The sequence below is a fragment of the Neolamprologus brichardi genome, chromosome 8 (genome assembly GCF_056152115.1).
Source record: "Neolamprologus brichardi isolate AB-2024 chromosome 8, ASM5615211v1, whole genome shotgun sequence".
Taxonomy (NCBI): Eukaryota; Metazoa; Chordata; class Actinopteri; order Cichliformes; family Cichlidae; genus Neolamprologus; species Neolamprologus brichardi.
Window position 1 is genome coordinate 20,312,808 of NC_142111.1, and position 25,031 is coordinate 20,337,838.

Below are 25,031 nucleotides of genomic sequence, written 5' to 3' on the forward strand. Positions count from 1 at the left end.
TGTGTGCACACTGAAAGCACATTGAAAAGAGAGAAGTTCTTTGGTCACGCCATTAGTCTGTGTTGGCCAGCTGACCCTCTCGACAGTTTAGGTTCCCCTTTTACTTCTTCCTCTTGACTAAAATGAAATTCAAGTCAAAGGCCTGCTTTAGAGACGATCCAGCGCATAAGTAAATTGCCGGCTTTAAGCAAGCGTTTTAACCCTCTCAAGGCAGGCGTTGCAGATTTGCAACAGTTAAAAGCTAACAACCCGATTACCCCACATACATATTTTATGAGTTTTTTTTTACTCAGAAGTACCACTGCAGGTATTCTTTTGTGCATTAGCAACAAAAACTTAATTTGAGACTGAGAGGGTTAAAATGCAGCAGTACTGGGCGTGTTCCAGAGATGCATAAAGAGACGACCTCAAAGGAATATAGAAAAAATCAGTCAGGTAAATTTTTTAATTGTACCTGATTATGTTTGCCATCACTGTGGGAGATTTAAGCTTAACTACCTGAGTCTGTACCAATACTCGCACGTTGCTACATACATAAACACACACACCCACACACGAATACATGCACAAAGTAAGAGGAAGCTGTACGGACAGAGGCACAGGTAGATTGTTCTTCTGCCAAGTTAGTTAATATTCACAAGCTTGCATGACAGAAAAAACAGAAAAACACACAATACACAAATCAAACCAATTCGGTCGGCTTCAGCTCAGCAGAGTGAAATATAAGAGGAAACCTAACAGACAGCATCTTATGACATGGTAGACTGGAGTTCATTATGGAAGTGAATGAGGAGGGTGAGGGTAAGATATTATAGTTGACAACACAAGGGAGCAAAAATAGCCTGTGGCACATGTTGAGAACAATGGCAGAGTTGATTATACAAGTGCTAGAACACACACACACACACACACGCACACACGCACGGGTTCAGGCTATACAGAGCACGTAGCAGGAGGTCTCGACTCAGCAGGTGTAATGGAAATGCACGATTTATACGAATGCTCCTCACATATGCACATACATGTGCGCATGCATACACACATACAAGCAATCGGAGACAGTCTGTTATGAAAGCCGGTATTTGGAGTTGTGCATGTGTTTGACAGAGCGCTTGAATTTTGCATGTATGTAAGCATGTATGTATCACTTATTTGTAGGGCTGCCACAAACAATTATTTTGATAGTCGACTAGTCATCGATTATTTTTGCGATTAGTTGACCAATCAGATCATGCATCCATTGGACGTAAAACGTACAGCTTATCGGACCAGCATGCACCTTCTCTTATATGACTATCATTAGCTTACAGCTTTAAGTGTTTAAGGTAGGTGCTAACTAAAAATAAAGACAAGATGATAGTTTATTAAATTTTAATGAAATCTGCAGATTGTTTCGGTGAAGTTTAATAAACTCCTTGCTATCTAAAATATAACAGGACACCGGAGTAAATTCTCGAGCATCTCACACTTCTGATAATCAGTTGTCTGCTTGACGTTTATTCAGCTGTTTAAAAACTATAACTTTAATCTCAGCCAAACTGATTTACTCAGAAACACATAAAATACTGAAAAACGCCAAATAATAACAGTTTTAAGTTATCTAAGTGACTTATATATCACGTTTAACCTGAGTAGCGAAAGACAGCGGTGGGTTTGAAAACGATTTGCCGGGAGTCCGGTGTTCTCACGGCTCTAGTGAGCCTTAAACCCCGGCTAACTATCGAGCTAGTGGGTAACAGACGTCTCCGAAAACGTTGGAGCGCTTTTGAAAATATGTGGTGTCTTGATAAACTGAGCAGATATTTGAGGTTTACACAGCTACATTCTCGCCTGAAAATATGTTAAACGTTTATTTTGTGACCCAGAAAGAATAATAAGAGTAATATTAAAACTAACTAGCTGCCGCCATTGTTGGAAACTGAGCAGGGCCGCGCTATGAATCCTGGGATACAGCTTCTTCTTCTTCGGGGTTTAACGGCAGCTGGCATCCTTGTACATGCAGTGCTGCCATCTTCTGTTTCAGTCCGTTATTACACTCTTAAATCCTACTACTTATTCCTGCGTCTTTTGGGATCTTAGAATGCTCCAAACGACGTGTCGACTATTAAATTAGTCGTCGACGATTTTGATAGTCGACGTAATCGTGACTAGTCGACTAATCGTGGCAGCCCTACTTATTTGCTGCGGCAGCTGTTGCTGCAGTGATGCCTCTGACACTGTGAGCTTACCTGGGTCCGGCAGTAGTTGCCTAAGATTTGGCAAGGCCAAAGGACAAGGAAAGGGCAGGAGTCATGCTCAATTTACAATTCATATACTCGGGGTGAAGTTTTAAAAATTCATTATAATTTCAGCAAGGCTTCTCCTGTGTTTTTGTTCTTCTCTTTAAAAAAAGATTTGTTTTCTCTGCAAGATAGTAGTTTGATATGGACATCATATCTTGTGATGTGTGTGTGTTTGTGTCTGTGCATGCATCTTAACACCCAAGACTGGTTAGATTGAGTCATGACAGTCCCTGTAGCTACATCTGACATGTGCGCCCACAAGCACACTTCCAGGGCACGATGGGATTGACGGATCAGTGTGAGTTTATCGCAGACGTGACACATCTCAAGCAGCACACACACACGCACACACACACACTGGGGTTTCCGTGCCATGAGCTGTGCCATAATGAACACACACACTCAGACAAACTCACACAGAAATAAACAAGGATGAGCATAAAGTGTTGAAAATGTGAGCTCGGGCACATGCGGACACACGCACACAACAGCCTCTTCGCTTCTTAAGCCTCATGTAAGTCAAACAGTATTTTTCTATCGCTGCTTCTGGTTCTCCGGCATATATCTTGTTATACACAGTGAGTGCACTGTCTCATCGTATCTGACCAATCTCTCTGTCAGAACTCAGATCCAGTGCGTGCACTGGTCAGTTTCAATATTTCATGTCGATGAGCACCCGCTGGGTGGAAATGAAATTTATAGGTCACTACAATCCAAAGAACCCAATGAAATCTCATCAGATTGTGCCTCTGTTAATTATATCCTATTCCCATCTATCAGGTTCATTGATCTTTGCTTAACATCTCCATGTTTTGTTGACATGTTTGTGTGGCGACCTGACTTTGTGTCTAGATGTTGGAGGTCCAGCAGATCCCATTGCCCCCACCATTATCATCCCTCCCAGGAACACCAGTGTGGTCACAGGCACATCAGAGGTCACGATGGAGTGTGTGGCCAATGCCAGGTAAAAATTCCTGGAAGTGCAGGGTTTCAAATGATTCGATACAGTCCAAAATAGAGGATTTTATGGGGCTATTTTTCACAGTTGAAAAGAAAAATAGTCCCAGTGAAATGACCGTTGGTGATATATTGCTGCATGTCAGGGGCAAAACTCAGAAAACTGGGCAAAAACATCTACGGTGCTAGATTCTAATGGTAAAGAGTCAGAAGCTAAATGTACTTCAGCTGTATAATTATAATTTGCTTATGTCTGCTTATGTGACGTGTCACACTGTGAGGCTTTATGGGCTAGCACAAAACGAGCATTCTCACAGGGACGTGGATGTTACAAACGCATCTCACATCCTTCTTTCCTCTCACTAGACCTCTTATCAAGCTGAGTATCACATGGCGTAAGAACGGCGTGTTGGTGAGCAGCGGTTTGAGTGACTTCAACCGCAGACTGACCATCCTGAGTCCTGTGGTGAGCGACGCCGGCTACTACGAGTGCGAGGCCATTCTGCGCAGCAGCAGCGTGCCTTCAGTCAGTGCTGGAGCTTATCTGCATGTCCTTGGTAAGAGCTAAAGGCTAAAATATGTTCCTGGCAGGGTCTTGCGTCTATTATTTTTGCTTATTAATATCACTTAGTACTTTTAGCTGTAATTTTTCCCAATACTTGCACACTTCCAGGTGACAATATCTATTTATGAAACTCATTACCTCATAGTTTCACACCAGTTCACACATTTTTTTCTTAGAGGGCAAAAGCAATAAAAAAAAACATTCCCAGAATTTCATGTGAATGTCTGACTATTATAATGGTTCACAAAGTTTATATGACTGAGTGCCACTTAGGAACCCAGCAAATGATGGAAGGCCATATATAAAAATGCATATCAACCACTTTTAGGCTTCTTTTTTTTTTTTTAAACAGATGCATTTGTCAGGTTTAGTTTGCAAAGATCTGCTTAAAATTGAATAGAAACCCCGGTCTCGTCGAGAGCTACTTTGTCATAGCATAACACGAAGTGCGGAGAAACTAAACCCACAGTCGTGAATCCTTTCCTTTTCACACCCTCTGGCCACATAAAATATTTCCATGGGGCACCGCTGGCCCGCGGGTAGCACTTTGAGAGCTCATGATCGATTACCTTGTAGGTTTACTCAGACACTGCATCACAAATACTATTTGAGTTTTTAGTGCTCAGTGCTGCCTGAGGACAGAAACACATTCGAGTGAAAGCACACATATTAAGGAATTGCTCTCTCCTTGCTGCTTCAAAGTCAAGATAAGTTTGTCATTCTTCTCTCTCATGCTTTGTTTGTTATTTGATATCAGCGCCTTTGCTTTTGCATTTTATACAACTTCAGTATTTGGAGCACATTACCATAATGTTTGTATTTCTATTCTTTGCCTGTTGGCCTTAAGGTTTAACATAGTTTTTCGGTGTTTATAACCTTTTTTTATTATGGTCAAGTTAAAGAACAGACTAATATTTTCAGTTTTGGTAGGTAGTTGTATGTGCCTTCATATCAGCGTCTCCGTGTAGCGACCCACATGCGTCACATATGTAGAAGTGAACTTTAACAGACAAGAGTGACTGTGCGAGCTTGATGCAAATATTCAGTCTCACTACATAAATGTGGTAAAAGCATGACTGTGAAGTTGTGAGGCAGTAAGGGGGAAGTGTTATTGATTTAAAAGGGAGAAAACTAATGGTTGGCCTCAAGAAATGGTTTAATAGCATTGCTTGAGTCACATTTATTCGATCTGACTGAAACACTTTGATGTTTTCAGGGTTATGATGTGATTCAAAGCACAAGGTGGAAGAGGGGGGGACTTTTTCCACGATACTGCTAACTGAGCCTTTCCTCTACCCCCCCCCCTATACGTTTGAAGGATAGCCTAACCATTACAGAATACCAATTACTCACTTCTATAATCAAACTAGTCTCACCGCGTTCTGCTGCGTTGTCAGATATTTGGCCCAAAATTCAATACGTTTAAAAGCAGAAATAACTTCTGCTTTAAGCTCGCGTCATTGTTTTTGTGTTTCACTAATGTGTCTGCTGTTTCAGAGCCACCGCAGTTTATAAAAGAACCGGAGAAACACATCACAGCTGAGATGGAGAAGGTGGTTGACATTCCCTGTCAGGCACGGGGTGAGAGCTCGCTGGTATTACAATAAGAGAATGTAAAGTAAACCCTATCAGAGGAGAAATGTTTGAACTGAACCCCAAACTCTCACTCGCCCACCCTCTGCAGGAGTGCCCCAGCCAGACATCGTGTGGTACAAGGATGCTTTGCCTATCGACCCAGTGAGGACACCCAGGTACAGGGTGTTGGTGGGAGGCAGCCTCCAGGTCAACGGCCTACTGCCTGATGACACCGGCATGTTCCAGTGCTTTGCCCGAAATTCAGCCGGAGAAGTTCAGACCAACACATACCTGGCTGTTACAAGTAAGTGCTCCAGCAGCTTTTCAAGGAATTAATTCACCCGTAATTGCTATTATCAAACATGTTGTAAAGTGCTGAATTTGAGCTAAACATTCACTTTTTCTTTTACTGAAATGTGTTAAATATTCATGCAGCTCTGCTAAGCTTCAGCTTTAGAAATGTCAAAAGCGTAGTATTTTAAAAATGGAATCATTTCGGAATACTGAAAGCGGGTTGACTTTTGCATAGAATGGTTATAAATGGATGTATGGATTTACTCTCTGCAATTTAAGTAAAAAAGCTAAATTTGTGATTATAAAGACAAGTTAAGTCTTTATTTTCATTTAAAAAAGAAATTGACATCATGGTACCAAACAAAGCAGTGACCTGTGTGTGACTGGGCTAGTAATGGCCAATCTCCCAGGACAAACTGCACAAAATGCAGTGCAAAAAGTGAAGTAGGGTTTTGCTGTAAATGAGCGTGTGAGCTCAAGGGCCCGACGCCGAGTGAATAAAAGTCCAAATAAAAAGAAAAAAGTGACAGTCTGTTAAACAAACTGCTGCACTCTTGGTTCTCTGCCTTTGGAAAATGAACTAATTCTCATCACACAAGAACCTGACTTACTGTAAACACTGCAAGAAACACTCAACTTGGGACATGAAATATAGATGAAAACCACAAACAAAACTTTGGTTACAGGAAGAAAAAAAAACACAGAGATGCATCTTTTTTTTCTGTAGTAGTGGCATTTTTGTCTCGTACTAAGAAATCCGATACCTAGGCAGTGAAGAAAAACACTTTGGATGTGCACTACGTCTGACAGCAGAGTTGTGATTGCGGCGTCGCTGTCAGTTGACAATATTGCAGAAGGGAAGCTTCCCTATATAAACTAACAATTAGTCCAACAACGATTAAGTTTACATTACTGTGGAAAGGCGAAACATTAATCACGTTTGCTGCTAAACTGTAATCACCTAAATGATGGGAATTTAGAAGTCTTTTTTTCCCCCTGCGCTTCTGCCACTGTTGGTATTTGAAAATAACTGCTAATTTTACTCTCACTGTGCATCTGTTTGGCAAGTTTCTGACATCTAATTTTCTTCACTTTGTCTCAGTTCCTGCTGCCTTCGCTCCACGCCGCGCCGCGTTATCAGAATTCATAATATTCCATCTCGCTAAATCACCCCTTCCCTCCCTGTTTTTCTCTCCTCTTCTTCTCTCCCCCCCCTCCTTCTATGATCTCATCTTATCGTCTTCCTTTTTGTCAACACAATCATGTTTGTACTTCTCCTTCAGCCCCACTCCCTGTGTCCTGAGATTAGCAGCGCACCTATGACAACTCCCTACTCCTCCTTTCCTCCGGGAGTGATACAGTTTTCTGTCATCCTATAAAAGCTTTGATTTATTGCATATCATAAATACGGATTTTAGTTATCTACAAATTGCCTTCCTATTCTGTCTATACTTCTTCTCTGTTCATTTTCTTTTCCTTCCTTTCATATCCGCTATCTCTGCGGGTGCGAAAAATAGACCGGCAGCAGACAGTTATGGCACCGAGGTGAAGCCTGTGTCAATCCGTTTGGAATTAGGGGGACAAAGCGTCGACTAAACACTGCAGCTGGCTGCTGCTTACAAGAAATACGTTTGAAGTGGGGCTTTGCCACAGACAGTTATTCTCTCACCTCTATAACCCTCTTACCCTCTCTCGTTACTGTACTGAGCTTCCTTTATTCAGTGTGTGTTTGTCTACCCTCAGGCATTGCCCCGAATATCACAGCTGGACCCTCTGATAGCACTGTGATCGACGGGATGTCAGTCATTCTGCACTGTGAGACCTCTGGAGCTCCAAGACCAGCTATCACCTGGCAAAAAGGTCTCTTTTACACGCATACGCACACCACGAGGGATTGTGATGTCTGTTATCTGTAAAACATTGGGACCACAGTTTGCTGTGGCTTAACAAATAAAGCCTGATTTGATTCCTTTACTGGGATTTACCTTTTGCCATGTTTTCGTGTTTGCATTCCAATAGCAGATCAGGGAAGCACCATCCTTGTGTTTGACAATCTGCTTTTCTCATTTTTATCCTTCTGTTCTGTGTGACCCTTTTCTCTCTGCCTACCACTTCTGCTGTCCGTTCCCATATGCCAGGTGAGCGCGTGTTAGCCAGCGGTTCAGTCCAGCTGCCCCGGTTCACCCTGCTCGAATCAGGCAGCTTGCTCATCTCGCCTTCACACATCTCTGATGCCGGGACCTACACTTGCATGGCAAGCAACTCAAGGGGCATTGACGAGGCCTCTGCTGACCTTGTTGTTTGGGGTAAGTGGGCTTTTAAAAACACATATACCTGATGCAATGTGTTGAAAAAGTCCTCACTTTGTGATAAAAACAGGAAATGAAAGAGTAGTGCGGTTTTACTGAGAGACGTGTGTTTAACAGGAAACAAGGTTGTGCTGTATAATAACAAAGGAATGCTCAATTGCTAAATAGAAAAGCATTCTTCTGTGCAAGTCTGGAGTCATCGTTTTTGGTGTTTTCTTCAAGAAGCCATCAAAAGACAAAAGACAAACCAGGAGCAAGTCATTTCGACTGAAATGAGTTTTCTGAAATTCATTTTTTTTTTACATTTTGTCGACCATTTTCTCCTCTCTCACTTCCTTCATCTTTTTCTCCGTCTGTCTCTTTCGTTTCTTCTTTATTTTGTGTCCACAGCTCGCACTCGGATTACCACCCCCCCACAGGACCAGAGCGTTATCAAAGGAACTAAAGCCATTATGAACTGTGGAGTCACACACGACCCAAGTGTGACAGTCAGGTAAGGGTCCCTTTAGAAACACAGATTAATTAAGGCACAATGCATATTCATATACAACAGTTTCTACAGGCTATTAGTAAAACTCATGTCACCTGAAAGCAGTAGATACTGTTACTCAAAAAAGGAGTCAAACATAGAATAGGCAGGTTAAAAGGGAGTTGTTCCCTTTTTTTTTTTCTTTTGTTTTTAATGAAAAAGGGCAAAAATACAGCAAATCCAAAAGCGAAAAGTCAAATACTGAAAGCAAGCAAGCACCGGGAAGGAGCTAATGCATGCAAACAAGCAGGAGAAAAAGTGAAGAGACGCAAAGTAAGTCGTGCGGTTTGTCTTCCTGATTAACCCGTCCCACGAAAGGTGAATAAGTTTTACCCAAGCTAAGCTGTCATGTCTTATATCTGTGAGAGATACGGATTCGTAGCAGAGGGAACTTCATTCCTTGATTCATTTTTTTCCTCCAGGCAGAAAACTGTTTCAAAGCCAGTTCAGTGTACTGTAGGCATTTGTATAGGGACCTTACCCTAAGACATTACCTTGTAGGCAAGGTTTGAATTATTTCTCTTTTCTCTTTATTTGCTCCTGAAACAGTTATACACGCTGTCAGGTTTGTAGCTGAGAAAAAATACCTGAAATTGTCTCAACTGGCACAAGAATACATCTAAGCAGCCCACTAATTTAATTAAAGTAAGCTCTACCTGTGCCTTAATGATGCGGCGTTGATTGGTAACCCTATTAATTTACACACTCACAGTTTGCAGCCAGCGTTTCCTTCAGACTTTAGCTGCCACAATTGTGTTTCTTTTAGACATTATTATATTTCTTTATTCTTCATTCCTTTTATGGTGGCTGTAATAGCTTTCCTTGTGATCTCTAGACCTATATGTGTGTACAAATGTTCATCTGGGGCATGTCAGTGTGTGTCACAGATGCATTCTTCATTGTTTGGGGCAAATTTTTTTTAAAAAACTTACTTATTTAGTAGGATATAACATTTTGGAAGAAACTTTTTTTTTAAATTAAAAACAACAACAACAAAACTGAAACTTTGCCAGCCCTTTCCTCTAAATGTGCCAATGCCCACGGTGTCCACAGATCAAAAAACCGAGTTTGAAATGTAGGAGTCACATCCTCAAAAGCTGCAGAATCTTTTTTAGTTTACGCCAGGAGAAAGATTCGACCAACACATACTGATCAGAAGACCCCAGAGACCCCAGAGACCTTTACTAATGAATGTGGATGCCTGACCGTGCAGAGGAATCTTAACTTGACTTCTCAATTTGATGGCGATTTAGCATAAAAAAATATATATATCAAGGCTAGTTAAAAGGACCTGTTTAGAAGCTTTGCACCACTATCTGGATCACTTCTAAGGGACTCAGCCGTGTCTTCCTGGTGAAGAGAAGATTAAAATAGATTAACTCATCCTGACACTCATCCTAACCTATTTTTATTTATTTCTTACATGTTTAATACCTAATAAATCTCTGCAGTTGAGATTTTTGTTTTTAGATTGGCTAATGAAGACGCTTCATCCTCAGCTTGGTTGTGTATGTCAGTTAGTACCCTTATTATCTTATTTTCACCACTACAATTCTGCTATAGGGAAGGGTTAAGGGTCGCACAAAAAATAAATAAATACATGCACTGAATTGCTGTTACTACACAGAGGAAACCTTTGACCTAGACATACACCTACGCCTGTTAACCATGTTTGTCAGCCACCAGCATATACATATTTCTTTACATAAAGAGTCCCTCACACAATACTTTACAGCTGCTGCCCAAACCAGCGCAACAAACAACCCTTCCGCAGAAAATGTAGTGAACTCCGAGCATGTAGCTGACATCAGTAGTGATCAATAGTCCCTTTCTACTCGAAGGAGAAAGCTGCGTTTGAAGCCACGTTTGCGCCGCGCAGTTTTGACGAGGGTGAATCGGTCGTTTGATATGCACCCGTCAGCCGCGACGATATGCGGGGCAACTGTGACGGTGAGTTTGAAGAGACAGGGGAGAGGAAGATGAAAAACCACACTAATGACATGTTTTTTCTTAGATTGTGGTCGAATAAAAGAAAACCAAAACCTCAGTTTACTCTTTGCTTTACTGTCAAAAAGAGTTAACCTGCAATCTGAAGGTGACATACATATATATGTACCTGATAAGTTCCACTCTGCGGCGGGTGGCAATTAAATTATCCAGCGTTAGCTTCTGGAAGTGTGCTAGAAACGATTTTTGACAGATAATTTCATGGATTTAATTGAGCAATAAAGTGTAAAGAATGTGCTTAACATGCAGTATGAGTGTTTGCGATCGGCGTGCAGGTGGTGAGCAATGCTATATTGTGACTAATTGTAATAATGGAAAAAACACAGAGGCTGATGAATATCGCAGTTTCCTTTTTTTTGAAAAATGTGTTTAAATTGAGTGACTGATGCAGTGGAAGGAATGGATGCAGCAGATGATGATGACGTTAATGACATTTAACAAGCCAGCTGACTGAAGTCTTTGTATTCCAGACATGTCTGGGAAAAAGAGGGCTCGGTGATAAACGTTCAGTCCATCCCCCGCATGCGGCTAGATGCAGATGGTACGCTTCACATCTCCCAAACCTGGTCGGGTGACATAGGCACCTACACATGCAGAGTGACCTCTGTTGGAGGCAACGACTCCCGCAGCGCGCACCTCCGTGTCAGGTAACAAGCCCTCCTCCCATCATTCACCATCACCATCGTGCGACTTTCTATTTACCGGCCTTCCTTTTTCCTCTCACCCTTTTGTTTCTCCGATATTCTCCAGTGTAAAAACACAGGAAGCAACATGTTCTTTGTAGAGACACAACACACACACAGAGGCGTAGCACATCATTTACATGCACACGCATGTGCGAGCGCCAGACACATGAGTGCTTACCACCACTGCTATTCTGTCTGTTCCTATTGACACCGCTGACTCATTTTCACTTAAGTGACGCCTGCTCTTCCTCACCTCCCCTGTCCTCATTCTCACCTGACACACTTCCAGCCCCAGGGGACCTCCGCCTCCATTCCCCATCTCCGATACTACACATGCATGCACGAGCGCTTCTGTTTTTATTCTCAAATCCCTCGCTTCCGCATAACTTTGCCTGCTACGGTTATACTTTGGCACACAGAGAGCCACGGCGGCGAGAGTGAATCGAATATGAATGTGACATCAAACTTTCTGTTTGCCAGACTGACTGACTGATTGTTTCTGTCTTTGTTTATCGTGCTATCGGCCGTCTCGTTGGCTGCCTGCCTTTTGACTGAGTTACTGTCTATATCAATTCATTGCTATAAGGTTTATCTATCAATCTGTCTGTGCTTATCTGAATTTATGGCTGAATGAATTAATGATCATCTGCTTTGGCCTCATTTATTCATGTCTCCCTGTGCATTTTCTTTCTATCTGTCTCCTTATGCCTTTCAATCCCTTTCCTCCCTCCAGTGATATCCATCTCGTTTTGTTTGCCTGTGTGTCCATCTTGACAAGGAACCATCTTTGCTGTCTCGTCTCGCCACATTTCATCACCTGTCTAACTGATCTCTCTCTTACAAAAGATTTTGCCTTACTTTAGATCTGTACAAGCGATCTTCAGAGAGAAACGAAACGTTCGCTAACTCCCTTGGCTCCGCGGCTTGTTTGCTGTAATAGAGAGATTCTTTTATTTATCGCTCTTGTCCTGCTGTTCTCTGCAGACAGTTGCCCCATGCCCCAGAGAACCCTACGGCCGTGCTGAGCAAATCTGAAAAAAGAGCCATCGACCTGGCTTGGGCCAAGCCGTTTGATGGCAACAGTCCCCTCATACGCTATATCCTGGAGGTTTCTGAGAACAGTAAGTCATAAAATGTCCTGTCTGTTCCAGTCATACATCCTTCTCCTGCATCCTTCTCTACCTTCTATTTGATGAGTGAGGTTTGGGGAACTCAGCTCATGGGATTAACAGTGCAGCAGCGAGTTAAAAAGAGGCTGGTTTAGACTCCTGTGTTCACAGTGTTTTTCCCAAGGAGCTTAAATGTAAACAAATACAGCAAAAAAATACAAGAAGATTAAATAGAATTTGAGATCAGGATCAATATCACTAATTAGGAATGTCCATCATTGCCTTTAGGCTCAGCACGGATTTGTAACTATAGCGCAGTCGCTCTGTCCAATTTGCATCGCCGAATTAAATGCACTGAAACGAGGGGCTTGTCACTGTTGGGTTATAACACTCAGAAAAGTTTCATTATGACATGTGTTGTGTTCTGTAATGTTTATATCATATTGCACCACTAGAGGGTGGTGTCGCAAAATAAGAGTAAAGCGGAGTCGGTAAAGGTTTAGAGTTAGAATATAGTTAGATAACTAACTAGCTGATAACTGATGTGTGTCACTGCTACCTCTTCGATGTTAGTCTGTGCTAGTGATGGGATTTCCGGCTCTTTTTGGATTTCCGGCTCTTTTTAGAGATCCGGCTCTTTCGGCTCGGCTCACTAAAAAGAGCCGGCTCTTTCGGCTCCGAACCGGCTCTTCAGGTTGTTTTGTTGCTTTAATTATTTAATCATTAACAATAATATAAAATTATGCAGAAAAGGAATTACTAAAGTAAAAAAGTGGTTTTATTTATATATGTTTATATATGGCCCCTAGAGACAAAGCACGTACAAACTCTAAAGCATATACAAACTCCAAAAAGCACGTACAAACTCCAAAACACATTTCTAGCGTTAACTGAACTTCCTGCGAGTGTAACTAACGCCCCTCCCCCCTCTGCCCAGCACAAAGTACTGCTACCTCTTCGATGTTAGTCTGTGCTGAATTCATTAAAGAGCACTGTTCTTCATGAGGACTGGTTTATTACCGGCCGCTACTACAACATGATTACCATTGAAAAGTAACCCGATGCAGAACAAATGTCGGTATAAGCAATTTGTTCGACTGGCATAACATCAGCGTAACACCTCTTTGGAACACTTTCATATAGCCTACAGGCCTTCTTTTGACACCGGTAGCATCTCCTCTGTCGTATTACTAGCGCCAAGCTCCTTAATTTTCCTCTGACTTGCAGCTTTAGCCGAACTAAAAACTAGCCGCTGTCGTTTCAGAGCTGTTGCACCAGCATCATTTCCCTCCTCCGTGGGCCACCGGCGTTGTGGAGCGTCTGTGCTAATCTTGCAGGTGTCCGTTATTAAATTTGAAGTAGAACTCTGTGCAGCTGACACTTATTATCACCCAGGCACGCAATTAGAGTTTCACTGTCGTGTCTTTCGTCTTCAAAATAAAGTAAATACTTCCACAGCTTCTCTTTTTTCTGCCATCTTGTGAGCTGAGCTACACGAGCAGACTGGTATTTGTCAGTGTCACGGAGTAAGAGGGAAACAGAAACGATGCTTTTGGGACTTTTGCTTTGTATCGTTTTGTAGATTAAAAGAGAACAGGAAGGTGAGGTAAACGGTATTAACATTAGTGGTTTGCCAATTTGGAAGAAGTCCCTGAATAACTGAGGATCCAGGTTTTCCTGCCATCAAAAGACATGCTAGGCTGATTCTGCTGTTGTTGTCCCCTTGATAAATGCACTGGCTTAAATCTGGAGTTGGTCTCAGGGTGCTGTATGTCAGCTGCTCTCTGCTCCTAATACTTAAATGCAGAGACCAAGTTTCCCTGTGGGTACCAATACTGTTATTGCTCTTCTATTTTGGGTTTTTTTTTTAACCATTGCTTGGTTTGTTTCATTAAATTGAATTTTAAAACCTTCTAAGACAAAATGACTGGAAGGCATTACATTGAAAATCCCTTTCGATATTGTTGAAATTCCTTGGAATGTAGCACTCCTTCCTGAATGGAACAATAGCAATCATTCAGGTGTGTATTTGTGTGGATGCGCATGTAAGAAAAAAGGTGTAAAAGTTGATTTTCTGTCTTCTAGATGCTCCCTGGGCCATCCTGCTGGCCAATATTGAACCAGAGTCCACAGCAGTGACGGTCAACGGCTTGATCCCAGCTCGCTCCTATCAGTTCCGCCTCTGTGCTGTTAATGATGTGGGGAAGGGACAGTTTAGCAAGGAGACAGACCGGTGAGCTAAAGACACTTTTTATATCTCACATCAACATTTTAAAAGCTTTTTTGTCCCTTTCAGCGCACCATTTAATTGGCAGCAGTAGTGAGAAACCTAAGCAATGTCAAAAAACAAGAGTCAAAGCAGGACTTTGTTGGTTGTTAGTAAACAGTACATTGTGTATATGAAATCTGTTTCCTAGACAACCGGATTGACTGATCCCTTCAGTCAAGAGTCGAGAGAAGAGGGATATACATGTAAGCCTCCCGAGGAGAATACACATAGAAACGTGCGCAATTGCATGTAAACACGCATTTTCAAACGCGCATTTTCAAACGCGCATTTTCAAACACACAAACACCTACTGACTCTGAAAGCCACAGGGAGGATTTAGGTTTGAGGCGAGACCGCTGTTGGCTTCTCCGCGGCCTCACACAACTTCAAGCACTGATTGTTCTCCCTATCCCTTCTTGCCTCCATTCTTTTCCTCCACCAGTCTGTCACGCTGCCTCCTGCTGGGAGCTCCCAAGCCATAGGGAGCTTCATCTGTGTGTCACGGGGGGTGCAGCACAGAACTCTCCATGAGACCATTTGGGACAGTCAGTGCCAGTGATCTCGCTCCCATCTCTCACACACATCTTCTCCCCAGGCACACGGGGTGGTTTTATCACAGTAGAAATATAGCTTTCAGGTAGCCTGGGTATCCTTTCAGTTCCTCAGAGGTGATTTCAAGGTGGTGAGTATTGCACATATTTTGGAGAGCAAAAGCAAACAAGAAACTGACAGTTTTTTCACAAACAAAAGGATTTGGAAGGACACAGTTATGAGACAGAAGATATTGTACGGGGAAATGCTTCTGCTGGAATTTCTTCATTTTTTAAACTTCTGCATCGAGTAGCTGGAGCATTAAAACTAAAATCCTGCCTTCCTAATAACTCACTGGTCTCCCTTGAAACAAGCTCTGACCTATTGAGGTATAGACATGAGATCTCTGGGGTTGCTTTAGACCTTTGTGAGTGGGACCTCTGTGGACTGAACCTGTTGCAGTGCATCCCACCGGATTCCTATTCCTTTAGCTATTCCTGAAAGGGTTTTTGTGGGGCAAGTTATTATGCTGAGAAAAGGACTGTATGTGTGCGCTGGGTCTATACAAATGTTTACGTGGCTGGTACATGACTGCCAGGACCCAAAGCCCCCATCTCACATGCTTAGAGACCAGCCAACGACCCTTTTCCAATTCAAAATCCTTGCAAACTTTACTGGGGCTTAAGATAGCAGAAAGCAGACAGCAGAAATAGATGTTTGGTGTTACACACGAGTTATCACATGTCAGTGGTTTTAATATAATGTCTTATCAGTGCAATATTTGTGTGTGTGTGTGTTCTGCAGGGTCTCTCTCCCAGAGGAGTCCCCCAGTGCTCCTCCTCAAAATGTCATTGCTAGTGGTCGGACCAACCAATCTATCATGATCCAGTGGCAGCCTCCGCCGGAAAGCCACCAGAACGGCATCCTCAGAGGCTACATCGTTCGGTAAAATCTCCACAGACACCTCCCCGTCTCTTACATTTGTGTAAATGGTTAGAATTTACACAGTGTTGATGGTCCATGTTTTAAAATGAGGGACTCCAAGTGCTTTCTCAAGTCAGCGTAATAGAGATTTGATCATATTTTATATTTAAAGGAAGCTACAAAGTGGTGTGCACATCTATTGTGCTTCCTTTGTCAGTGTTCTTACGTGATGATGGATTTCGTTTTTGATTTGTGACCTTCATATTTTGCATTTGCACTTTCTTTCTGAACAGACACAAGTCTAAATGCGTTTTTACAGCGTTTTGTAAAGTGTAAAATATTCTTCTAGCTTTATTACCAGTGCATATATTATTGATCCATCTATTTTAATTTATGTCTTTGGTTTTGGAGTGGAAAACTACTAGGAGCAGCTCACTTGGAGTATGTTTTGCATCCCTTACCGCCGTATTTAAAGATATACATGCGTATCTTGTCTGTGAGGGGAAAAAAACAAAACAAAATTTAATGGCTGATTTGACTTAAAAAAAAACTTCAGCAAGTCTATTAGGTAAAGTCAGCAATATGCCAAACTGACTGTAAATCCTGTAGGCATGTAATTAGTTTGGTTTTCTGTCAGGCTTTTTATTCATTACATCCAAATAAAACAGCAGGTGTTTTCCAGACAACAGTCAGTGCTGTCAGTTTTTTAATTGCTTGTTGGCTAGTGCTTTGTCTCCCCCTAGCAGGGATTCTAATGCACTGCTGGGCTCAGGTAAAATAGTAATGTCTTTGTCAGTGAAACAACTAAACTGTCAGAGATAAGGTACAAAATCGGCAAACACACGGACTCTCATCCAGAACAGGTGTCCAATCTTCTGAATAGTCCAACAAGTTTATACATGTCTATCACAGGTATCGTCTCACTGGGCTGCCTGTGGACTACCAAATCAAGAACATTTCCAGCCCAGATATGACCACACTGCTGCTGGAAGACCTCATCATCTGGACCAATTATGAGATTGAGGTGGCTGCCTACAATGGGGCAGGTTTGGGCACTTTCAGCCATAAGGTTACTGAGTGGACCCTGCAAGGAGGTAAGCACTCCATAGCTCTTTCCTTCTTATTTAATGTCCCATTATTCAGTGAGCATGCATGTATATTATTTTTTACTAAATTCAGTCAAGCTTATCTTTAAGATGTGTCAATCAAGCATTCAGTATCTTACAAATACAGTGTAAATCTTTCATTTTATTTTATTTCTGCATATATATTACTGAAATCAGCTCTAAAAGTTAGTGCTAACTGTTATCTTCTTTGTAAGAAACGCAATGACGTGACTCTGAAACCCATAAATATGTCACAGCACTGCAAACAAACCCACAAAGAGTTCTGGTGTAAGGTTTAAGTACCAGAGAGAGAGTAATGGTGGTATCTGCCCTGACCTACGCAGCAGCAATCAATACTGACATCTAAACAGATGCAGGCAGACTTCCAACAGCGAATTGAAAGGCACTGTCACACCCTTGTTTTGTGCCTTCTGTTCTTCTTCTATTTTTTCTTCCACTCCGTCTCACTTTTTCCTCCTCTCCTCATCCATCCCAGTGCCCACCATAGCTCCAGGCAACGTGCAGGCCGAGTCGGTCAACTCGACAACTATCCGTTTTACGTGGACAGCCCCTAACCCCCAGTTCATCAACGGCATTAACCAGGGCTACAAGGTCAGTAGACGCCGCAGTGTCAACACCACCAGTCATCACATCCATTGGCAGACCTGTCACAGTTGAGCATGTAGTATTACATGTAGCACAGGGGATTGAAAAGCCAGGGGGGTTAACGACATTTGGCGCCAGTGTGAACAATGGATTCTGTTCACCGATTTGTCAGTCTGAGGTCATTCTCTTTATCCTCACGACCATTTCTCATATGTAACTTTGTAAGGCTGCGTGCCCATAATGATAAATGTCTTCATTATTTTGTCAGACACTCTCAAATGTAGGCTATCTCAGCCCCTCTTGTGTGCACCTTGAATAAATGTAGCCCACAGGGATTCTCAAAACTGCATTCATGGTGCAGTTGTACTTTTCTGCTGACTCCACTGAGACTTAATTATGTGTTTGGGTTTTTCTTCTCTCTCTTTTTGTCTGTCTGTTGAATGGCAGTCCACAAGTCTTAGTCAGCTTGGTGGAAGGGTCATACTGTAAAGACCCAATCTGAATTTTAAATACCAGGATTTTCTCCCGGGAAAGAGACTTAAGAAGCAATGAGAAAAGGGGAGGTAGATAGTGTGGACGGTGATAGAAAGTGTGTCAAAAGCAGAACGGAGAGCTGGAAAATGAAGGCGGACAATCAAGCATTTATCCCGCTGACATCCTCTAGCCAATTCTTTACTTCGCTGGAAGCTCGCTCACTCTGAAAACTGGAAACAACCCAATAGACAACCATTGGGACTCATTACCAAGCAGCTAATTGGTCAATCCAGACCCCATTTGTAGATGCTGTATGGTGTGCAATGATGGGATGCTATCATGTCTCTCTTGAGCCTACATTGGCGGAGTTATTCAGTCACTCTCCCCCAGTCAAAACCTCTTTAGGGCATTTTTCTAAATATATTTGGGAGAGCTATGATGCCAAATCTCTCCTCGGAGTAGCTTAGGACCACCACAGAGAGACACTACTGTTAGTTTTGTGAGAATTATTACAGAAGAAAAAGGATTAGTCGCTTTATTTTCAACCGTGTGGGTAATTTCCTTCTTTCTTTTTTTCTATTTTTTCTTTTGTTTTTACATTGTTTTTCCCCCACTTTAGTTGCTGGCCTGGGAACCTGGCAAGGATGACGAAGTTGCCATGGTAACAGTACGACCGAACTTCCAGGACAGCGTCCATGTGGGATATGTGACAGGTCTGAAGAAGTTCACCGAGTATTACACCTCTGTGCTGTGCTTCACCACACCCGGAGACGGCCCCCGCAGCCCGCCTAAAGCATTGAGGACGCACGAGGACAGTAAGTGACTTTTCTTCCACACTTTTGCCTCTCCCACGGCGGCATGGGGACACATGCATCTCACAGTAACACATCCTTTGGGCAAGATCTATTATTCATGTAGTAAGGAGTTGTAGAAAAGTGCTAATGAATGAGTATATTCGGCATCATCATAATTGGGATATAGTTCTTTACAGAATATTTGCGAAGTGTTAAAAATTCCCAGAGTACCCCGGCTCATATTCGCAGGTTTTTCTTTCTTCTTTTTTTTCAAATTTTAAAATCCAAACTCTTAAGATGTCAGCAATGAGTGGCTATTTCCAAATCCTAGTCAATCACCTGTACAGCCGTGGCTCAAAGCCTCTTAGGCGTGCTCATTATTCTTATTTGTTCCTATTCAGCCCCCGGTGCAGTGGGTCATCTGAGTTTCACCGAGATCTTGGACACCTCACTCAAAGTCAGCTGGAGTGAGCCCAGCGAGAAGAATGGAGTTCTCACAGGTACATTCACATAACTCCCAAATTATACTTGTAGCCAGAGGCAGAAAAGGTGAGAAATAGCACTTTTTTTTTCCAAGGTGGTATTTGTCAGAGTTGGGTTGACAGACACCAGTCGCATGAGGCAGTGCTCAGGTTGAACTGAGACCGGAGGATTTGGTTTTATATTGCAGCTGCTTGAACTCATTTAGTGAAGCCAGCCCAGGAGAGGTTCTTTATCGTTAGTTGTTGTTTTTCTTTGTTTTTTTGTGGGGGTTCATGCACATACCGCTTCCCAAGCCACAGACAGAATATACCAGCAATAAGACAACACTTGAGAAAATAAAAAAAAAAGAAAGAAAGAGAAGAATATTTGAAAAATGGCATTTTTCCGCCAACATTGTCTCCTCTCCCAAGCTCTCCATATGAAATATCTCTCAATAAGGCTCCCTTTGAGAGACATTGCTCAAGTCTTTTGCAATCGTAGAAGAAATATACAGAAATGTGACCATTTTACTATGAAGTAACTTAGTAATAAAAGGGCAAAAAGTCCTTAAATTATCATACATAATAAAGACCAATAAAACATCACATTGACTGATGAGATAGATCATTAAAGTGCTTCTTTCAGTGGTAAGTGTGCAGAAATGGTTATTTGGCTTTTCTTAAAATTACATTCCCTACTACTCAGTGATTTTTCTATAATACTGGCCAATATACTGTTTCTATTATTTTTCATGCAACCACGCCATCGACTTATCAGTCGCTTAATGTGCAGTAAATCTTTCACTCCATCAACTCACATGCAGAATGTTTTTTTCTTGAGTATTACGTTAAAAAATCTAGCTAACAAATTGTTAAATGTTTGCACAGCTTGATATTTAGCAGCATCTTGTAAAGTATTTCCCAACATTTCAATGTGTTGCACGCTCCCAGGAGACAAACACTGACGTGCCATGTGAAATTATTGATTTGGCAAGAAATGCTGCTTAATGCTTTGTGCAATCACATGAAAAGAGCTGCTGGCCAAGGGAGCAAATTGCATTAACTTTGAGCGGGCGAGCATGTGTGTCTGTATGTGTGTATGGGAGTGGGCGGAGGATGCGTGAGTGCAGGGAGGTATAATCACAGGCTTATTTAATTTGCTATATTCAATTTTTGATGAAGTTAATTTAATATTTCTGTTAGCTTGCCCTGTAGCACGCAAGCCTGGAGTTGCTATTGTAGTAAAACTGCTGTCAGATTTTCCCTCGGAGGATTCTCTGTCCGTGTCCACTCATCACTGCCTTTTCTTAGGTTACCGCATTTCTTGGGAGGAGTACAACCGAACAAACACCAGAGTCACCCACTACCTGCCCAATGTCACCTTAGAGTACAGGGTCACCGGGCTCACTGCTCTCACCACCTACACTATTGAAGTGGGAGGAATGACATCCAAGGGCCAGGGCGTGCTGTCCTCCTCCACCATTTCCTCTGGTGTCCCACCAGGTTAGTAACCAAGCATTCACTACAGATACATGAGAGCCTGTATGCCCATTTTTTTTTTATTCCAGATGATATGAAAGAGTAATTAAAAAAAAACTCTGTCAATAAAAGAAGCTTTTAGACTTAAACTGCAGCACTGAACTTTTCTAAACATCACCAGGCAGAGGTGCACACGACAACACAAATTCCTGCAGTATATTGAATGTTAAATAGTCTTTAACCTCCTAGCTCATACTACAAGCCTGAGTGGTGTCAGCTTGCATCAATTCCTGCGAGTATGAGAAAAGCACTGAAAGTTCAGTGACTTCACAGCTTGCGAGTGGTCAGCTCCTCCGGCAGAACGCTTTCCCCCAAAAAACAAAAGACAATTTTCCTGATTCTTCTGACACTGTCTAAAGTTCATGTGTGAGAATGGATACACACTAGATTCTACATTTCCCACATTGCAGTTGCATCTTTAATTGTGCCACTAAAGTCCCTCTCCAAAATGTCAGTTTGTATTGGGAGCTCCTGTTTTGATGTTCACTCAGTCTCATTGTAGACATCGTCAGCATTCATTTTTTTCCGTACTTGGAGAGCGCCCTCTGGAACAGAAGACGTTACACAATTGTGTTGAGGCTAAGTATCACTCATCCTTGGTTGAGTGCTCTTGCAAGAAATAGTCCCTGTAAAATCTGTTAACGGTTCATGTCTATTATGAGGAGAGGTGGTGGCATGTTGTGGAAGCGAATGAAAGTACGCTTTTACATGACACCTGAAAAAAGCAAGTGTTAGAAAAATTGATTGACATTACAAGTGCCATAGCATTTTTTTTTTTTTTCATACTCAGACAGTATCTACCTTTATCCGCATGCCTTGATTCTCAGGCAGTGTGCAGTTCCAATTAACAATCATAAAACCTTTCCAAGCTCAATTAATTCTTAAGTCAAAATTGTGTCTTTATTCAAATTAATGAGCAGCTGGGGACCTTTACTGAACCTTCCCTTCCTGTAGATTTACTGTCACGCATTGAACTCGGTGCACACACTCAATGTTGTCTGGCGCCAGACACAATGAAATCTGACCCCGGTCACCTCATCTAGGACAGAAGCAAAAAAAAACCAAAACCCTGCACATGCACGTATCTCCCCGACATTCGTGAAATAATAGCTCCCTCGATAGCATTAAGGATGATTACAGTGTTTAATGATTTCATATTTGCAAAACGGTGCAACAGAAACACAATGCCCACGTCAATTACTGCAGCTACATTTAGAGGCTGTACATCTGTGAAACCTGTGAAATGACAGGCTGTTTTATTGAGAACAGGCCTTAGTGTAGCACTTACGTTCAGAATAGCAATTACTCCCATTGTATAGGTATAAAGAAAACGCCTATGTGCCTGCAACTGTACTGTAATGACCCAGCTAAAAGCAGCCTCAGTAATCTGTCATGCAAATAATTTAGAGGTGGTCATTTTACAGCGACACATAATCTGCGTTTCATTATGATTGAATATACTCACATTTAAGCAATCTTGGAAAAAACTGTTTAGTATCCCCATGGCAAAGATGATATCTTTTTTTAAAAAAATACTGGGTCATACCGATGGGCTATGGTTTGGATTATAGTTAACATAAATTCAACTAGAATTTATGTTAACTATATTGCGCTTTGGGAAGAGGGGCTTGCCTAGTAGGTTTAATATTTTAAAAAGTATGAGGTGAAAAATGAATAATGAATCCGTTTTTGCACTCGCATAAATTATCCAATCCTACCTAGACAAGCACAAAAAGTGTTGATATTCATATACGCAGAAATGCTTTCTTGCTGTTCTTTGAATTCACCATATTCAAATTTCCCCCCCCCCCTTCTCCAGGATTACCAGTGCATAATACATTCTTATTGTTTATTTAGCTCAAGTGTAAACAAGTAGGATATCAGATTGAATCATATATCCAGATAACTGCAGTGTAATTGACATTCATGGCATTGTCTCTATCTGTGTACTGTGTGTAAGCATCTTTTCCAAATCTAATCTTGTTTTTGGTGTCTTGGCTGAAGGTGGGAGCACTCGGGAGAGAATAGGATGAGATGGCGGAGAAATATGTGTGCAGTATCTGTTCTGCCACAAGAGGGTGCTGTGGTTGATGGATTTTCCTATGTAGTACACAGACTCAACAACTTGCCCTGTGGAAGAGGCAGCAAGAGAAAAATATCCATATCTTAGTGCACATTCTCCAGTGACATAGTAACATCAGCCCAGTTATTGCTTTATGTGACTCTTTTAATTGTTTTGTTTGTTTGTTTTTTGCTTCCTCGCAGAGCTTCCTGGCCCTCCTACCAACATGGCAATTTCCAATATTGGCTCACGCTCCATCAACCTGCAGTTCAAACCTGGCTATGATGGCAAAACTTCCATTTCCCGCTGGCTAGTGGAGGCCCAGGTGAGCCAGATTCTAACTGGAACTAATAATTTATTTATTTTTTAGTTATGTTTAAAAAGTTCAGTAAAAATTCACTCCTTTCCTCAGTTCCTCAGAAAGAGAGGTGCAGCATTTGACTCCTCTGTTGTCTTGTTCCCAGGTGGGTGCAGTAGGAGAAAATGAGGATTGGTTGATGGTCCACCAGGTGTTCAACGAACCTGAGGCTCGCTCCTTAGAGGTGCCTGGTCTCAACCCATATACCTCATACAGGTAATGACTGGAAACTTGTTCCTGTGAATCTATACTGTGTACCTGAGTGTAGCTGGGTTAAGACAGGCACCAAATTTAATGCACCTGAGAGATAAAGTTTACAGATTTTTGTTCCAAAATTATTAACTACAAAGTACTTCTGCAGGCATACTACACATTCACCTCAGTACACAGTCTCCTGTGGCAGAACACATGCTGAAAAGAACAAATAAAAACTGATCTGCTGCACTGTACTTTTGTACAGACACACAAAGTCACATCAGTATTAGTGTTAACAACTTAGCAATGCCAGTTTTAATTGAAAGTAATCATGTGCCATTTGTGTATGTGCACTTTCATTTCAGCATGTCCCAGCAGCTTATCGTATTATGTTTTCCTTTAATTTGAATTCAAGATTATTTTAAAAGTTTTTTTAAGCGTATGCCTGATTTTTATCTCTGCTTGTTTTTCACGATCGCATTCGATATAAGCAGTTAGCATTTCACTGAGCCAATCCCTAAAGGCTCACAACAGCTATAGTTCTCATCATTCCAACATCAGCGCTGCCACTTTTCATTTCAATATAGTTAAATGCAAAAAAATTGTTGTTTTGCATATTCAGGCCATAACGCAAATAAGCCCCCCTCTCAGCATATTCATGCTTTATTCATATTCAGCGCTCTGATCTTGTTCAAATGCAATAAGCCTCATGTAAGAGGATGCAAGTGCGACTATAATGCTGATCATTGCAGGTTCATTTTAAGCTGCCAGATTCCCAGTTTCAGGACTACAGCTGAAATCAAGTAAGTGTTTTCTCAAGCGAGATTCATGTTATGATGTTCAAATCCATATATAGGTTTCGGATGCGTCAGGTGAACATAGTGGGTACCAGTCCTCCCAGCCAGCCCTCCAGAAAAATTCAGACCCTACCAGCTCCTCCCGACATGGCCCCTGCCAACGTCACCCTGCGCACCGCTAGTGAAACAAGCCTCTGGTTACGATGGATGGTAAGGACAAATCTTTTTCTAAAATGCCAGTTTTTGTTAGTGATGAGTTGAAGGAAACAGGCCTGTTAGTCAGTCCAATCTCTCTTAATGTGAACACCATCTCCTTCCCCTCAGCCTTTGCCTGAATGGGAATATAATGGGAATGCAGAGCAGGTGGGCTACAGGGTTCAGTACTCCCGTGCAGGCTCACAGGGCCATCCACTCACCCATGTTATTACCGACCGTCTGGAGAGAGAGTTTACTATTGAGGACCTGGAGGAGTGGACAGAATATGAGGTCAGGGTCCAGGCTGTCAACGGCATTGGAGTGGGACCCTGGAGCCAACCGGTCAGAGGCAGGACACGGGAGTCTGGTGAGTTCCACGCTGTGGAAAAACACAGTTTTGTTTGGAA

The 25,031-nt window shown here is 42.0% G+C and overlaps 1 protein-coding gene across 2 annotated transcripts in view; it reads left to right on the top strand.

Moving 5' to 3' along the window:
- The window catches only part of sdk2b (sidekick cell adhesion molecule 2b), a 277,570-nt gene that overhangs the window by 223,397 nt on the left and 29,142 nt on the right, over positions 1-25,031 (top strand). For both annotated transcript variants that reach the window (XM_087844782.1, XM_006790946.3), the window contains exons 6-25: positions 3,135-3,246; positions 3,606-3,796; positions 5,302-5,385; positions 5,489-5,683; positions 7,417-7,533; positions 7,812-7,979; positions 8,373-8,475; positions 10,989-11,165; positions 12,189-12,325; positions 14,399-14,546; positions 15,918-16,058; positions 16,950-17,131; positions 17,640-17,755; positions 18,843-19,038; positions 19,419-19,517; positions 20,790-20,981; positions 23,283-23,404; positions 23,544-23,653; positions 24,489-24,639; positions 24,754-24,991. In XM_087844782.1, the coding sequence (XP_087700908.1) occupies positions 3,135-3,246; positions 3,606-3,796; positions 5,302-5,385; positions 5,489-5,683; positions 7,417-7,533; positions 7,812-7,979; positions 8,373-8,475; positions 10,989-11,165; positions 12,189-12,325; positions 14,399-14,546; positions 15,918-16,058; positions 16,950-17,131; positions 17,640-17,755; positions 18,843-19,038; positions 19,419-19,517; positions 20,790-20,981; positions 23,283-23,404; positions 23,544-23,653; positions 24,489-24,639; positions 24,754-24,991 (2,979 nt within the window). The remainder of the gene's footprint in view (positions 1-3,134; positions 3,247-3,605; positions 3,797-5,301; positions 5,386-5,488; positions 5,684-7,416; positions 7,534-7,811; positions 7,980-8,372; positions 8,476-10,988; positions 11,166-12,188; positions 12,326-14,398; positions 14,547-15,917; positions 16,059-16,949; positions 17,132-17,639; positions 17,756-18,842; positions 19,039-19,418; positions 19,518-20,789; positions 20,982-23,282; positions 23,405-23,543; positions 23,654-24,488; positions 24,640-24,753; positions 24,992-25,031) is intronic.